At 38.1% G+C, this 17,829-nt stretch overlaps 1 protein-coding gene across 3 annotated transcripts in view; it reads right to left on the bottom strand.

Annotated features, from left to right (window-relative positions):
* fnbp1l (formin binding protein 1-like) overlaps positions 1-17,829 on the bottom strand; it is a 49,535-nt gene that overhangs the window by 13,407 nt on the left and 18,299 nt on the right. For all 3 annotated transcript variants that reach the window (XM_061738603.1, XM_061738605.1, XM_061738606.1), the window contains exons 2-5: positions 5,104-5,219; positions 2,654-2,704; positions 1,588-1,735; positions 674-736 (exon numbers count right to left, since the gene is read on the bottom strand). In XM_061738603.1, the coding sequence (XP_061594587.1) occupies positions 674-736; positions 1,588-1,735; positions 2,654-2,704; positions 5,104-5,219 (378 nt within the window). The remainder of the gene's footprint in view (positions 1-673; positions 737-1,587; positions 1,736-2,653; positions 2,705-5,103; positions 5,220-17,829) is intronic.

Here is a 17,829-nt window from a genome sequence, read left to right as displayed (position 1 = left end):
CAGCGTTTTGAAATAACTCAGCAAATGTAATTGAATGACCTCAGAAATGAACAAATGGAATTTTTCTCTACTAAGAGCCTTCTGGGAGCCAGACAGACAGTTGTCAAAGGCCAAATGCAGCACACCGGCTCAGCCTTGCTGTGGGAGGGGGTTATCTGTATATCTGCTCTGAGGTCTGCGTTGGTGTCTGTCACCCTGCATTTCCTGGTATTAAGTCTTCGTCCCTGTGGACAAGAAATCTTGGCAGGAGGAACAAAAAGATAATGCTTTCTTTTCAAATCGAGACACAAAATATGTAAAAAAAAAAAAAAAATCATAGGTCCTATTTACAGGGAATGAGAGTCCAAAGCTGCTTCTAAAAGCTAAACATACACACACACACACATATATATATATATATATATATATATATATATATATATATATATATATATATATAAATATATGTAGCAGAAATGCATATTTGTCTCAAGCCAGATGAAGGATTGTGTAAAAATATGACATCAAACAGTGGATGTTAGATGTCTTTTGGCTTCTTCTGTTAGCATTTTGTTCGTTCTTTATGCACACAAGTATGAGATAAAAGCAGCTGGCTGTCTCTGACAGAGAATATTTACACTAAACACTTAAAATTCTTCTCTTCGTTTCACCTCCTCCCTCCCTCCTCACTTACATTGTCCATCTGCTTCCAGCAATGATCCAGATACTGCTGAGCCTTCCTGCCCTCCTGTAGATGCTGCTCATTTGCACACCAACACAAGACACATAAACACAGAAAAATACATAAATATATGTACAAACAAAAATATTGGACTTTGTGTCACAGCTACAAACACAGAAACAAAGAGCTGATACTGCAGATTTACAAAATAAACTGCAGTTAACTTGTTACTTCATTCAGGATCTGGTTGTCATCATCATCTTTAAGTTTATTCCATTTTGATTGATTTTCAATGCGTTTACTCTCTTTACATAAATATTAATAATTCATTTCATATAAGGCCTTACTGATTTTTTTTTTTTTTTTTTTTTCATTTTTGTTGTTTTTCTTTTTGCTATATTTCTGATACATTTTCCAATTTTCATTTTACTATTTGATTATTTAGTTTTAATTTCAGACCTTTAGATTTCAAATCTCAAAGAAGTTGGTTGTTAGCTTTTTTCTAACTAATTTTATGTTATTGCACTGTTTAAACTGTTTGTGTAACACTGTCCTACAGATAAATATAATCATTATCACCATCCACAACAACAACTTTAATACTTTTTGTTTTAAGCCATTATGGAGAAGTCATGGAAGTCCTATAAATTAAAATCAAGTAGGGGGCGCTGTTCTTCCAAAACATACAAACTCAGATTTTCTGTTTCTGCCATCAGCAGATGGTAGTAAACACAAAAGACAGATGGTTAACATCTCTTCCAGCATATTTATCCTTGAACGAAACCAAACAGAAAACTAAAGCACAAGGAGAAAGAGACGACATAAATGGTAACATCCGTCTCATGACAGGAAGCAACAGTTAGTTTCACAAAACACTGATTGTCAGTGACGCGTCAAGCGGTGAAGCATGAACTCGTCGTACTCACATGTTTCCTCTCAGCTTTAAGGTCTTGGCTGTACTTCATCAGCTCACCGTAAACCTTGTGAGCCATCTCCTCGGCCACCACCTCCCTCTGACCAGCGTAGTCATTTAATTCATTCAGTATGGAGTAGAATGACATACATGACGTGAACCTGCAAAACGTGCACATAGTTAACACGTGATCGAGTGTACATAGCGCATGCTTTGTCTCTGCTCTGACCCCAGTCACACAGGGGCTAATCATTTCACAAAAGACACTTAAACATCTACTACTATATTAATTTTGGAAATAAATGATAAAATACTGAGGAAAATTCAAATACCCAAGCAAAACTCTTGTAGGCCACAAACATTAAGTTTACTAATCCCGTTCATCATATTACCATTTTTTGTTACTTTGTAGACTAAATGGAGGAGCAATGTTTGATAAAATGTCTTTACTTTCTCAAAAAGTAGTTTTTGTGTTCAGTCAGACCTTGAAGACCTGAAGAACAAAGAATCCCGTTTGTCTAAATTGTACTATGGTGCAGGAAAAAAACAACTAAACAAAAACATACACCTCATCTTACATCTTACTTATTTTTATGTTTCTCTCCGCTTAGCAATGAAAACTTATGTCATGACAATTAATGTTAAAAAAAAGCACAATAGCAGTTTTTCAGCAACCATAACATAAATGATGCTTAGATTTTATTTTTGTGGCAACACCAGAGAAAACATTCAGGAACTTGGTGCAAGAACAAAAAGTGCACATCCGCCTTCAGCGAGGTTTCCAAAACATGAGGCTTTTTGTATGGTTTTGAAATCTGACATCTTTGTTGTATTTGCCAAGGAAAACATTCAAAGGTATCTTTAAGAATGAAATGTGCATAATTAAAGTGCTTTTTATAAATAAATGGTTCCACGACTTCCCTGAAACACTGCTCGGTAACTCCGCAGACAGACAGAATTTGAGGAACAGTCACAAATAATATTTATAAAGTCCAGTAGATCTTTCCATTCTCAAACACTCACAGTGTCTAGGAAGTTTAAAAAAGAAAAAAAAAAACAAGTCATCTGAAGTTACTCACCTCGGCTCCTCATCTTTAGAGCGCTTTGGACAATATTTCTTCACCAAGCTCCTGATAGACAAGAAAGAGAATCAAACTTAAAAGCTAAATATACTGCATGGCATTTCAAGACATGTTAAGACGCAAGAGGCAATCACGCACACGCACACGCACACACACACACACACACACACACACACACACACACACACACACACACACACACACACACACACACACACACACACACACACACACACACACACACACACAAATCTACATAAAGAGATGAATCAAAGATCCAAACATCAAAGCTAGTGACTGCCATTTCCCTCTGGCTCCATATAACTGTAATACAGTGAAAAAGATGAATGAATTACCAAGAGAGTGAACGAGTGTGTGTGTGAGTCTGGGTTACAGTGTGAATACATGTGCGCATGAATACAAGTATTCTTGTTATTAGTAAAATAAGGACTGTGGCAGTCTGAAACATGCACACATTGAACATGTGTGCATGTTTCAGACTGCGGCGGATCTGCGACCATTCTCCGTTGTTGAGAACACAGATGGTTGTATCACTACTCATTCTCCAGAGTTTGGCTCTGCAGCAGTGACTGTGCAACCACTGGAATTTAAATAACCTTATCAGTAAACTCAGTTTCATTTCAACATTTTCAGAGTTGTCCACTCAAACAAACACACAAAGTGTCAAAACGTCCTGAAACTGCACTGAGATCAGACATTCAGTCAGACAGACTGGACATGTCATCGTGGGTGTGATGTCTAAAACACACATGAGCGTTAGGCTTCATGCAATGAAAAGCAACTGCACTTTCATATTTAAGAGATTTCACATCAACTTTATCTTCTGTAAGTGCTGTGTTTTCCTCTCGTCATACCAAAACCTTTTGCATACAACCGAACACAACGTAATCAAACTTCCACTACACTAAACTTGTCTACCAAATTGATTCACATTCATTCATAAAAGTGTTTTTAAAAATATGACTATCTGTGCAGCTCTGTAAATTTCGTACATACTAAGCCTGATCATGTTGCAGGTAAGATGCACACAAATTCTCCCTCTTCTTCTTCTGTTACCGTGTTGTTGTGATGCCGTGACTGTTATCATTCCTGCTCCCCGGCCCATCACTTCCTGGAAGGGGGCGTCCCGGGGCAGTCACTAGCTCGGTAAAGCCCGGGTTGCGTATGCTGGAATAACTAATTATTATTTGGCACTAGGGCTGGGCGATATGGACCAAAAGTCATATCTCGATATTTTCTAGCTGAATGGCGATACTCGATATATATCTCGATATTTTTTCTGTGCCATAATTGGGGTTTCCCCCAAAGCATTATAGCATAGCATCTCTGTTAGCTTCATTTTTTTTCTGAGGCAAACCCTTAAAAAAAACAGTCAGTTTTAATACAAAGCCTCGTGCCAAATGTCACACAGGTACCTTTATTAACAGAGGTCTGCACAATATCAAAATGTATAAAACAAATGAAATAAAAATAAACTGCCTGCATATATAGAATAAAAATGCTTCTTGAATAAAATAAAACAAATATCCCTTTCCTGCATAACAATTAAATTAAAATACACTGTGCAGTTAATACAATGTAGACAGTAACAGGCAGACTTTTCCACTGAGGTTGACAGTGGTGCAAATAACAAAACATTTGTGCAAACCTCAAATAAAACATTCAAGTCAATTTGTCACCAAATAAGCTATATCAAAATCATTAAAAAAAAAATTCAATTTTTTTTTTTTTTTTTTTTTTTTTTTTTTTAAATCGATATAAACGATATTGTCTCGTACCATATCGCGTTTGAAAATATATCGATATATATTAAAATCTCGATATATCGCCCAGCCCTATTTGGCACTAAAAGCTCGATCTCAAGAGCTTCAGTTCGGCCCGGCTATGGTGTATACATGGCTTTTAAAAATCCGATATCGGTCGGATTAAGGCAACAATTCAACTTTCTGTTAGTGCTTATGGTTCAAATGGCAAAATATAGTGTAGTTTGATACCAGCACAAGATCTCCACTAAAAGCCTGCAAATAATAATTCTTGAAAAGTGAGATGAATTTTAGGTCTCTAATCTTGTATTGTTTCACTGATGCACTTTGTGCACAGTAATACTGTATGTATTGTGTAGGAATGTAAAAATGTAAGAGTGGAGTTCCCGTCCATGAGAATCTCTTTGAATTACATTTAAAAAACTAAACACTGACGTCATTATAGAATATTTTTTGACTTTCGAAGCAAGTAGCTGTTAGTCCTCAACAGCTGCAAAGTTTGTCTGTTTGCGTGGATTTGTGTGTGTGTGTGTGTGTGTGTGTGTGTGTGTGTGTGTGTGTGTGTGTGTGTGTGTGTGTGTGTGTGTGTGTGTGTGTGTGTGTGTGTGTGTGTGTGTGTGTGTGTGTGTGTGTGTGTGTGTGTGTGTGTGTGTGTGTGTGTACCGTAGCTGTTTGGCATAGTTTTGCTCTATGTCCAGCCGTTCCTTGACGAATTTTGCATAGCGCTCAAGAAAGTCGATCCCCCACTGGGTGTGTTTGTCCAGATTATCAAACTGGTCCTGAAAAAGGGAGGGAAAATGAAAGACAGGGAGGACAAGGGAGAGAAGATGAGAAAAACATTGCTTAGGCACTCAAAATAAAACACATTTCGAAGCATTTTGTTATCTTTATTTTGTTTGTGACTCTTATATTTGCATGCTATGCAAATTTATGCACCAACAATTATAAATAAACAACTAAATAGCAATTCTCTTACTTTTGATTAAAGCTTTTCCATCATTAGAAATAGACAAAATTACCCTCAGAACTAGGGGTGTAATGTTACATGGATTCGTACGGAACTGTTTCGGTACAGGGCTGTACGTACAGATCACAGACCGATCCGAATACAATGTACAGCAGCTATTTAACAGGCTTGTTTTGCACGCAGAGCATAGTTCAAATCTGAGTTCCCACACATGTCCATCTTAAGTGCCACACTGGAAGTTTGTAGTCAGCACTGGACTCCCACGTGAGGTTTTTTTTCCTGGTAGCAGACTTCATTGCTGATGCAAACAAGAGGCTGGAGCTTGAAGACCCTCCCTTATCTCCTTTACCTTCTGTTTGGGAACACTTCGGTTTCCCGGTGAAAAACGACAACGGACAAAGACAAGTAGGTAAGACGAGAGCAGTGTGCCGACATTGTTCAACAGCAATCACGTCAAACCGTATAACGCATTTGAAAAGGCACCACGTAAATATGAATATTCATGCTGGAAGGAAAAAAAACAGCACTGTGTCAACGCAGCTACCTGTGACATTTAAACAGAATTTTGCCAGTAATTCAGATCGGGATGAAGCTATAACTAATGTCACTGGTGCATTATGGCAGCAGATCTGCGACCATTCTCAGTTGTTGAGAACACAGGTTTTAAACACAGGTTTTATATTTGGTTTAAATTTGAGAATATTTTATTTACGAAGACTTGGTAATGGATTTAAACAGTATTCTATTTCTATCTATTCATCTATTCATATATCCACCCACACCCACACACACACACACACACACACACACTTACTTATCAAATGTTTCATTTTTATAAGTGAATGTTTAAACCGTTGTTTACAAAAGTTGAAAATTAAACAAAAAGCAGTTTTTATGTTTTGTTTTTTTTTCAACCAATCTTATTACCAGTAGGAGTACTGGCAAAACCAACAAAAATCGATACTAGAAGTGGCCGAAACAAATTTAAATGTCGACTACATATATTTCAGCAGAGTGACGAATCTCTAAAATGTATTATTATATTATTATCATCATCATCATCATCATTTCCTTCCTTTCTATATCGGCCAAAAATGGCATCATGCACAATATTGTCACCACATGTGTTTTTCAGAGAGTGAGGCATCTCTCTCTCTCTCTGCTGAGCTGCACACAGAGAATAGAGTACAGGTAAACAACATGGCAGTGGCTGATGCAACACCACGGCGACTGGCAGCAAAGTTCATTTAAAGATGTATTTTTGAATTGATTGTCCATCTTTCTTGTCTTTTATTTTCAATAATCACATCATTTAAACAACCTCCTGCAATTAAAAGCTGAGAGTTAAAGAAGGAAGAGCCATTTAACACTTATGAGATCCATAAGCCGATTACGGTCGACCAATAGTTTCAATAGTCGCTGACTTATCGTCGATCAAAATAGTCGTTAGTTGCAGCCCCTAATTATAAGGCACCTATATTCTTCAATATGCAGTGATAGTGGCTGTGATTTCAAATGTAGTGATTTCAAAAAATAAAAACTGTGTTTTGTGTGAACTTTCTGAAGGGACAGAACAGATGGATAACAAAGAAAAGGAAAAACAAAGACTGCCTTCGTATGAGGATAGGCTTCTTCAGAATAATTATTCACTCAATATTTGGATGATGAGGTGAGCCTTGTTTTCCTACAGTTTCCCACAGGTGCTGAATTGGACTGAGATCTGGAGCCTATGACGGCCAGTGAATATAATTTACAACCTTTTTATACTGGTCAAATCCAATGGAAGCCCAGCCATTCTGATAGAGACCAGTCCCATTAAAAAAGCTTCATTACCTAATACAAAATGATCATGTCAAACAAGATTTTTTTTATTTGAAGTGATCCTCCCCATGAGGACAAGTGGACCAAACTAGACCAACATTATGAGAAATACCAGAGCTCCTGATCCTCTGTTCATATGTGCATTTTAGTGGTATTCTTTCACATAGCTTGATCTGCTCTTTAACAGTCAAAACTCATGTTCCATCCAACTTATTCACACCTGGAAATCATCCAGCACAAACTCCACCACATGCTGTGACAGTTGCTTTTAAATCAAGTACGTTGCTGCAAAGCCTTACAAAGGCAAATAAGAAAAACAAAAAGGAGAGACAGCTGCTGCTCATGTGCTGTGTAACCTTGATTTATCCAAGTGTTATGGAACATTAACATTCAGACCTTCTGATATCAATATGGGTTATTCTTAAACTACAAAGGAATTGTAATGTTTAATTTGCTAATTATATTTGTCCGAAAAATGCATTTTACTTTAATTACCTAAAATATCAGCTTTGTGGGACAAAAAGAATTAGCAAATGAATTAATATATTAAAAAAATACAAGTGCAAGTAAAAAAAAAAAGCACAAATTTAATCCAAAAACTGTACACCCTCCACCTAACAGTAAACTTAGATCCTGATTGTTTTACAAACAGTACCAAGTCAACACGGCAATCTGACAGAAGGAGAAAGACCTGCACCTGTGAAGGCCAAAATAATGTCCCTCCAGTGAGACACTGAAGGCACCACTCTGTATGCTTGAGATGCCTTTCCTTATCAAAGCCAACACAGATCAAGATTTGAACAGGAGGGGGAAAAGTCCCCCCAAGCAAACATGAGAAAATTTGAGACAGCTGATGGTATTTATCCAGAGACTGTTTCTTTTTTCCCTCAGCTACTTTTTTGGGGGGGGAAATGCAAACTCCGTAAAGAGAATCTCAAATAATGCTTGTCAAACAATCCTGACAAGCAAACAACTGTATCTTTAGGCTCTTCTCTGCTATGGTGTTTGTCAAGAGAAATGTTCAAAGAAGTGGGAAAAAACCCTTTTTGAAACAATAAAACAGAGGAACAACCATGTAGATGATTATCCTGAGGCCAACAGCTTGTATCGTAGTTTTGTGCCATTTTGGTCCAGCTACAACAGCGTTAACTTCTGTGGCACTAATGCTATATTTTGTATAAGTGCGTAGTATAATCAAAGTTAGAATGTGTTTATAAAACGGGGGGAGGGGGGGGCTATACAATGGCGTTTGATAACCAGTTTATTTCCCTGTGTTTATTAAACCACTACCCACTGTGGTTCCATTAAGTGGTCCAGTCAAGTTTGTAATTCTGGGTCATATTTCTGCTGTGAACTGCAGGATATGATCCAACTCACTGAAAAACAGAAAACAAGGGAGCGTCTACTGCCAAAAGCAGCCATCTACTGCAGAATATGCTGACTAATTGCAAACCACTGAGAAAAACAAAAGTGCCCCGGCGTGTTCAAACAATGGCACAATGAATCATGGAGTCTCATTCGGCCTCTCCATCCACATCTTCACTGAGTGGTACAGCTAGAGTTTTACCAAGTATGTTGCTCGGATGACTGTTACTGCTACATCAGACCTGTGCAACACATTGACTACGTTTACATGCAGTCAAAATTCGGGTTATTGCTAATATTCCGGTTACTGAAACATTCGGAATATTCCGTTTACATGCGTGAGCAAACAGGGTTATCCCTGTATACATGGTAATTAATCATTCGTAATAATTCATAATAATGGATGACAGAGGGGGAACACAGTTTCTCCAGGAGTGGAAGGCAGCGCTGGGCAAGTTATGCCACAGTATGCAGATAGATTGTTGATCCGTGGGCTAAGGTGTCTGCTGGGACTATTTTGCGAGCTTACGCAAAAGCCGGCATTTCGAGGCGCCGCGCGGCACGGAAAGAGACTCTGACAGCGAGGAATCCGGACTGGCACAGCTGATTTAGCGGAGCTCTTTAATGCAGAAACAGAGGATGAGACTTCGATGGGGTTGATTAATGTAAAAACTGAAATAAAGTAAATCAAAACAAAGTTTTGCTCCCGCTCTATTTTTAAATCTGCACACTTGCGTGCTTGTGTGTGTGTTCCGCGGCGCGTGTGTGTTAGTGTGTAGACAAATTCCTGTTCCGTTTGGTCGGGATATTCCATTTGGCGTTTATATGACTGAATATTCGGGTTTTAAAAGGAGTAACCCAGGGGTAATATTCGGGTTTTTAAAAACCGGAATATGAGCAAATTCGGGTTATTCAAAGTGTTTACATGGCCGTGCAAATTCAGGTTATTGCCAATATTCAGGTTTTAAAAGGGTTATTGAGTGCATGTAAACGTAGTCATTGTCTCCAGTGATCAAAGTTCTAAACAATCAAAGAAGTATTGTAGCTCCACCTTCGGTGAACTACACCATTGGTTTTGGTACTCCCACAAGAAGGGTCCCAAAAAACCAATGCGGTGCTGTATGCCCATTTTGGATGGTGGAAACACATACAGTAATTGCTTTTCATACATTACCAAACTGTACTGCTTGGGAGTTTTCCTCAGGGAGATGGAGACATCAAACCTGTGATTTTCATTCAGATATTTTTGTTCCGAAATTTCACCCTAAAAATTCTGCAAAGAGCTGACCTGCAGGATGTTAAATAATATGCTTTAAGGCTTAGTTAGGGTTTATTTTTGCATCCTGCCTGACTTGATGCCTCCCAGCTCTTCTCCTGCCAGCCTGGTCTGTATACTTATCCAGCTCCTTTTAGCAGCATGTCTGTCTGTGGTTGCGTCAGCATGTGTGACAGCGTCTATGAATAAGTAATAGCGTATGAGCTCATTCTGTAGCTTGCTGCAAGCTGAGAAAACTGGCTCACTTGGGGAATGACAACATCTCTGGGTTCCTGGTCTCTGAGTTTGAGGGGAAGAAAATGATGATGGCTAGAGCATGGCTGCCTGGATGTTGCCTGCACAGGAACCCCTTCTGCTGCAGCACTTGCACTGCACTCACACAAGCACAGACTAGAGCATGGCATCCAATTATTGATTTATTCATTCAAACTCTATTTTGTCCTCTTCTTCAAGGATAAAAAAAAATGATCGTTTATTTTTAACTGGCTCAGCAGCCACTGAGACCAGAGGGTGGAATATTTTTTTTTTTTATAAAACAAAAAAAAAAACATACTATATATTCTAGATGTGACCGGTTTCCAGACTCCAAGCGGAGCAGATGGTAATCAATTTAATCAATCAAATGTCAGCTGATATTCTTGACACACACATATATATATATATATATATATATATATATATATATATATATATATATATATATATATATATATATACATACATACATACATACATACATACATACATACATACATACATATATACATACACAGTACACACACACACACACACACACACACACACACACACACACACACACACACACACACACACACACACACACACACACATATATATATATATATATATACATACACATACATACATATACCTCCTATCACCTCCAGGAAAAGGACTAGCGTTTCAGCAGGATCTTGAAAAACGTGTCTATATATTTATTTTCAGTGAAATGGATTACTGCAACAGTGTCTTCACGGGTCTAAAAAGTAAATCAGACAGCTACAGCTAATCCAGAATTCTGCTGCCCAAGTTCCCACTTGAACTAAGAAAGTGGACCACATCACTTCAGTTCTGATGTCCTTACATTGCCTCCCTGTATCTCAGAGAATAGACTTTAAAACACTTCCATTCAGTATAAATCACTGAATGGTTTAGGACCAAAATACATGGGAGACTTGCTGTTGCCATATCAACCATCCAGACCTTTCAGGTCTTCTGGTTCAGGTCCACTCTGTGTCCCCAGAATCAGAACCAAACACGGAGAAGCAGATTTTATGCTCCACAGATCTGGAACAAACTCTCAGAAAACTGCAGAAATGCTCAAACCATCAGTTCTTTTTTAGGTTAAAAACTCAGTCGTCTTCGATTAATTATTTAAACCCTTCTAAATTTAGATTTAAACTATGTTAATTTCAGTAATGAATTTTAACACTAGCTTAAGTCTAACTTTTCTTTATTCTGCCACTGCACTGTAACTACATTTTTTCCTCTCTTTTTTCTCTTTATTTTTCATGTTTTGATCATGTAAAGCACCGTGATCTAGATAAACTTCCATTGCCTTGCCTATATTTGTATGTTATTTGTGCTGTGATATTTGTGCTGTGAAAAATAATGTCCATACTAATTGGACACTTGCGACTGAGAAAGCAAACAATGAAATTTGGTTCTTTCCCTGATTCAAACTTCAAAAATAGGTCACAGGTCTACTCCAACATCTCCCTCTCACAAAGCTTCTTCTCTCCTTTAATGTGCTTTAATCCTACGGTGAGAGAATAAATTAGTAATTTTGCCTACCCCCCAAGACAAGGAATGCTGAAGATGCCTTGAGTGCAGATTCCACCATGAAAGGACTTCTCTGCACCGTGATAACCGAACAGACGATTACACGGCCCTACCAAAGTCAGCCAGAGAGCCAGACAGAACTGTAAGCATTCCACTGGGGAAGGCAAGGTTAATTAACAAAGAAAATGCTGCTAAGACAATAAACTAATTACACATTGTGGTATTCAATAGCAGAGTGCATGCCATGCACACATAGCAAGACACACACACGTACACATAGCAAAACAAACACACACAGACAGAGAGGTGCACACATGGCAGACACTGGGTGGAAAATGTCAACTTGTCTGAAATGCTGGCATCACTATGCAGACCCCCAGGCTCTGTCTGCACTGGGTTTCTTTACTATGTCCGCTTCATCCACATCAAAAGCAAAACACCCCCACCTACCCAAAAAACAAAAGTCTCTATTCCAAGAATGTGATGGAGGAGGCAAGATGAGATTTGTGTGTTTGTGTGTGCTGGATGCTTAAGAGGGAGTGTGAGGGAGGAGAAGACTGGTAATATAAGGAAAACAGGAGGAGGTTAGGAAGCGCCTTAAACACCAGATCAGACATCTTCACATGATAAATAACATTTCAAAGTCTGTTATTCACAAATCTTTGGTTTGAGAACATGTCCTATCAGAAAGTATCTTTATTTTTCAACAGATATTTTCCTATTGCATTTACGCCAACTACACTCAAAAATAATAATGTATTGACAGAAATAAAGTCTAAATGAAGAGATGGCATGACATTGTAACATCCAGACTGCAGACCACAGTTTCTAAAAAGGATAACTTGGAAAAGAAATGATTAAAAATCCATTCTTACTCTTCCATCCAGCTATTGGTATTATTACCCACAACTTCTACAGAGTAATTTCACTGGGATTCAATATCAATTACAGACTTGACCACAGTGCTCAAAAAGTGTATGCCAGCAAGTCTCAGCAGGTTTGTTTGGTTTTTTTAACTAATGAACAAAAGGAATTCAGTAATGCAAGTATCAAGCAAGTAAGTGGAAGTTGTCCTACAACTACCAAGGCTGAACGATTAATCGCATATCATCATAAAACTTGATTTTGACATTGCAACGTGAGTTATTATAGGGTTGTGATGTGACGCAAAAGCGTAAGCTGTAATCATTGTTTTTGACCATTTGCAATCTGACCTGCAAATTTTTAAAGTCAGAGTAAATACCACAACATGAGAGGTAAGCACACATGTATGTCTTAGTGCATTACAGACACACACACTCACAAACATTTAGGTTTTTATTTGCACATAGTCTCTGGATTTGAAGAGACTTCAATGTCTTGTAATAAGGTTGTTGTGAAAAGCCTTAAATTGCCATCTAAGGGCAATAGAGAGAGGAGCCCTGGCATCCTGACAACTTTAACCCCTCGCTTCACTGCAGGCAGGGTGAACAGAGCCGCTTGAACTTATAAACCCTTTACTGTGGGTTTTCTTCTGCAATGATTCCCAAGAGAGCACTAAGAGAGCCATCTTATCTCATTAGGCTAAATGTGTGTTTGGGTCTCTGATAAATGCCTTAACTGCATAAGTACTTGGTAGTACTTTATATTCAATGAATACTGTTCTACAACGTCCTGCATTATAGCCACATTTGGCATTTTCATAAAAAGCTGCAAACTTAAGAATTTTAATTTAAGGCTCAAGAACGGGTTTTACAATCTTGCTAAATTAAATTTTTACATTGGTTTTCGGATGTCTGTGGTGGACAGGTGGCTCATATAATCTATCTGCCTCTCACTGGGTTAGGTACAGCTTGCTTTTTTTTTTACATTTGTTGCAGCCCTTAAATTGCTGTTTCAGTAAAACGTATTTGAACTCTTAAAAGATCTCCTGGGAGCAGTCAAATGCCTGTTTAAAGGCTAGAATATACTTGCTGTTCACAACGCATATGCGACCGCATCATGGCTGACACGCAAAAAAACCAAACATGGAACGCGTACGAGACCTGCAGTTCCAGCAATGGCTGCTGGTGGCGCTAGCGCGGGTCAGGGCACCAGTTGACCACGAGTGACTGGCCGGGGAGGTCAACAAGAATGTTTTGAAGAGAGGCTGGCTGAGCAGGTGCGCTGTGATCCTCACCTGTATGATGTGACATTGCCACTGCAGTGTCAGAACAGCTGGCGGCAAATCCCCACAGTTCTGGGTGCAGATGTGGAGTCGTGCTCGTTATGTCCGTGCTCGTTGATACAGGGCAAACACGGCGTTGATGGTGCTGATGGGGTATTTAGTCCACCGATAATCAAACGTCTGAGCTGGATACAGAGGCTCGTCAGTCATCGCTCGACCGTCACCAACTTTGCTCCAGATATTTCGGTAAGTGCATCTCCTGACAACATGCATGCTCCAAGCTTGTAACTGGCTGCTACAGTTCATTAGCTCATCCCTGTCGCCGTGTAGCACAGGATGACAGCCAGCTGCTCTGCTGCGGTTACGGACTCGCCGTGTGTGGTTTTGTATTTAATTAGCAGGGCAATCCAATGTGACACGTCATCAAACTAAGCCGGGGACATGCGGAAATATTGCCGGTGTCTCCCATCATCAATTGCCTGCATGGGCAAGACGAGGGGAACGAGCTCTCCATCTTCCCGATGGCTTTGGTTTAAAGGCTGAGAAACCATCTCCGATGACACTGTTTCCTTTGCAGAGATCACGAGCAAAGCAATGCAGTGATCTACTCTTCACAGAAATACCGAATGCTGTTTAATTATCCGTTGTTCCATCAGCTGTTTTATTATACTACTACTAAATATTTGAATCTTTTTTCAACTCTGGCTCTGCATACTGCCCCCAATCAGTTACCACCGGTATGACGCATTCTCCTCATGTGGTGCGCGAGTGAGGTCCATTTACAACGCAGCTGGTTGTGTGAACTCAGAGTGAAACAGCAAGTATATTCCAGCCTTCTTAGTAGTTACACAGCTGCTTCATCATCACTGAACCTATTAATTCACATATGTAGCCATGTCTGTAACTGAATTGCTTCAGTTCCAAATGAGTTGTTTACACTGTTTTATCTACACCCCATGTGCACACACACATACACACGTTTCACTATCACTGTTTGATTTGTGTTGCAAAATCTATTAAGCTCGTTTTCTTAACCTGGTAGATAGAAACAACTGCATGCTGACGCACACACACACCAATCTGAATCACCAGATCATTTCAATGGACTAAACTGAACCAGGAAATGAGTCACATGGATTACAGCCTGCTGTGAGTCAATGGGCTGGTCCTCTCTAGTGGTCGGCAGCACGTTTAAACCTCATCAGACTTGTTTACAGGTGCACCGGTAGAACCCAGTGGGCTCCAGCGGGTTTCATTAGCCATTGTGAAATGAGGGCGTGCTTTTGCCTGCAGCAATTCAAACTGTTCTGCTGGGCTAAATAAAGAATTTCTTCTTCCTTTCCCTTATGTCACAGCCTGAGAGTTTGTTTTCCCAGTCCATGTATCTTTTTCTTTTAGAGTTTTTCTCCCTGAAGAGTACATTTATCAACATTTTCCACAGCTATGGAGTTGTTCCATCGGAAAACTGTTAATCTGCTTCAAGACACAACAACTAATTGAAATCCACAAATAGTGGAAGCAAAAAATGTATATCATCACTACAAATTTTGTAATGTATACATAATAATCTCCTGACAGACAGGAATGTATGCTTTCTGGTCCATTCAAACAAAAAAATAAATGGAAACAGTATTCATTGAGTGCCAGCAAAGACAGCTCAGAGGAACAGTCTGAGGAGATGCAGGAAGAAAGAATATCTCAGATACTACACAAGATTAAAAAAAATGGGAAAGATGTGACAGATGTTGGCTGGAAATGTCAAGTAAAGAAAAGGCCAAAGGTCATATCACTTAAAATGCTAAATGGTGTTTAACTGTGTAATTAATTCAATATTGAATATGTAATAAATATGCAACATATGAAACAAATCCAAAATTAAAATGTCTTTGGATTTAGCTTGTTAGAAAAACAGATCAATCTTTGCTTGATCTTTACATGTATAACTCTGAGGAACATGAGATTAACAGCCACTGCAAAAGGACTTAAGGAATATTATCTTGATGTGAATTTTTAGGGTCTGAACAACCATAGTAAATAAAGTTTTTCTGAATCTGAATCTGAATAGTTGGCTGTGAAACACTTTGCCAAACTAGGGGAAAGTCTTTAATGATCATAGACAGGACTCATGAGGGAGATGTCTGTGCCAGCTGGAGTCAAACATTAACCCAACCATGCAACAGTGGGACACTAAACAACCACTACACTGGGCCTAGTGTCTCTGCAAGTCACCTATTATATACTGATTGTGACCTAATGTAGTTCAAATCTTTGACAAACTAGGGAGCAATATTTCCTTAGTTAAATACAATGGTTAACCCTTTTTTTATTTCCGTTTAGCTACATGCTTCATAAAAAAAAAAAAAAACACTGGGTGGTTCCAGGAAGAAGTAAAGAATAAAAGCTGAAATGTCACTAAAGAGAAGTTGCTCAGTTCTCCAACTTAACAGCCTTAAATCCGTCAGTCACACTTTACCCTCCAAGTCGTTAAATGAGGCATGAAAAGTGCTTTACTGACTGAGGAAAGAATGAGACCTGGTTAGCATAGTCCACATGTGTGTGTCATGTGACGATAATAAACATGGACAGCATCTTAATCATTTGACCCCGTTTACCACAATGAAATATTACAGCCAGCCTTATGAGCATTACAACTATTTCCTGTCTTTCATTGGAACACTATTAAACAGTTCTTTATTTGCATCCAAATGTGATTAATATTCATGGTGACATTTGAGTCTGTTTCAGGGATTTCAGACACAAAATCAGGTAAGAACTCAAAAAGGGGAATTACATAAACATTATACAAGAGTTCACACACAGTTATGGAATTTCCAGTAATAATCTAGCTCATTTTTGTTTTTGATATCTTTTAATACATTTAACACATTTTAATCAAGATGCAAGTCATGATAGGAAATGATAAAAGGACAAGAAAGCCTTTGAGAGACACTAAAAACAACAAATGAATTATGTCATTCGGCAACAAAAGTTAGTACAACAAAAGGATGGCAGCAGGACAGGGATTTCTGAAATTGACTGTGTTTCTTCCAGTTCCTAATAAATTTATCTTATACTTGAAACATGACAACCTTTACTTGAATGCAAACGCATTGATGGGAATCTACAAAAAAGTTTTTGCTTTTTAGTAGTAAGCTGTTTTATTAATGCTATATGATTATGACAATTACTTAAGCTAATATAAGAGTGGAAACATGATACAAAGCTTTAGTGGAAAGAAACTCACAAGACTCCAAGTGAAGAGAGCGGACACTGCTTGCAGTCTAACAGCATGATACAACTCTTCACTAATCCAAAGATGACGTAGCCTTTAGCATACTTTAGCAAAGACATGCATTAATCCATTAAGGCCTAACCCATAATCTATGTCCTAATTAGACACAATAGTGTTCACCTTTTAAGCCTGGAGTAATATGCATATACATGTCCTCAACATTTTTAAGACACTCGAGCTATCATAATCAAAAATGTATACTGACAACCAGAGAAAAAGTCTATAATTTATAATAAAAGTATGATTAGCCTTTCAAGATTTTGTATTTCCTTTTTTATTTGTCTTCTTTTGATTTCATGTCTAGAGTCCCACTTTTCACTGGAGAGGTCTGAGTCTTCCAGAATACTTTCAGGTTTAAGAAGGCTTTGTTTTTTTGTTTAACTTAATAAAAATAAAAATAATAATAATATATATATATATATATATATATATATATATATATATATATATATATATATATATATATATATATATATATATATTATATATCTGAGTCTTCCAGAATACTTTCAGGTTTAAGAATATATATATACATATATTTTTTTCTTTTTTCTTTTTTTTTTTTTTAAGCCTGTGGTCTTAATGGGTTAAAGATTTGAAGAACGAAACATTTTTTAAGAAATCAAAGTCAATTGACACCTATTCCCAAAAGCATGAGTTTGACTCGAGGGCATTCAGGCTATTTTTAATTCCCGTCACAGGAAAACACACCAACACCT

This window comes from Cololabis saira, chromosome 13 (genome assembly GCF_033807715.1).
Source record: "Cololabis saira isolate AMF1-May2022 chromosome 13, fColSai1.1, whole genome shotgun sequence".
Lineage (NCBI taxonomy): Eukaryota > Metazoa > Chordata > Actinopteri > Beloniformes > Belonidae > Cololabis > Cololabis saira.
The sequence above is the reverse complement of the archived record's forward strand: the minus strand, read 5'-3'. Positions and strand labels throughout refer to the sequence as shown.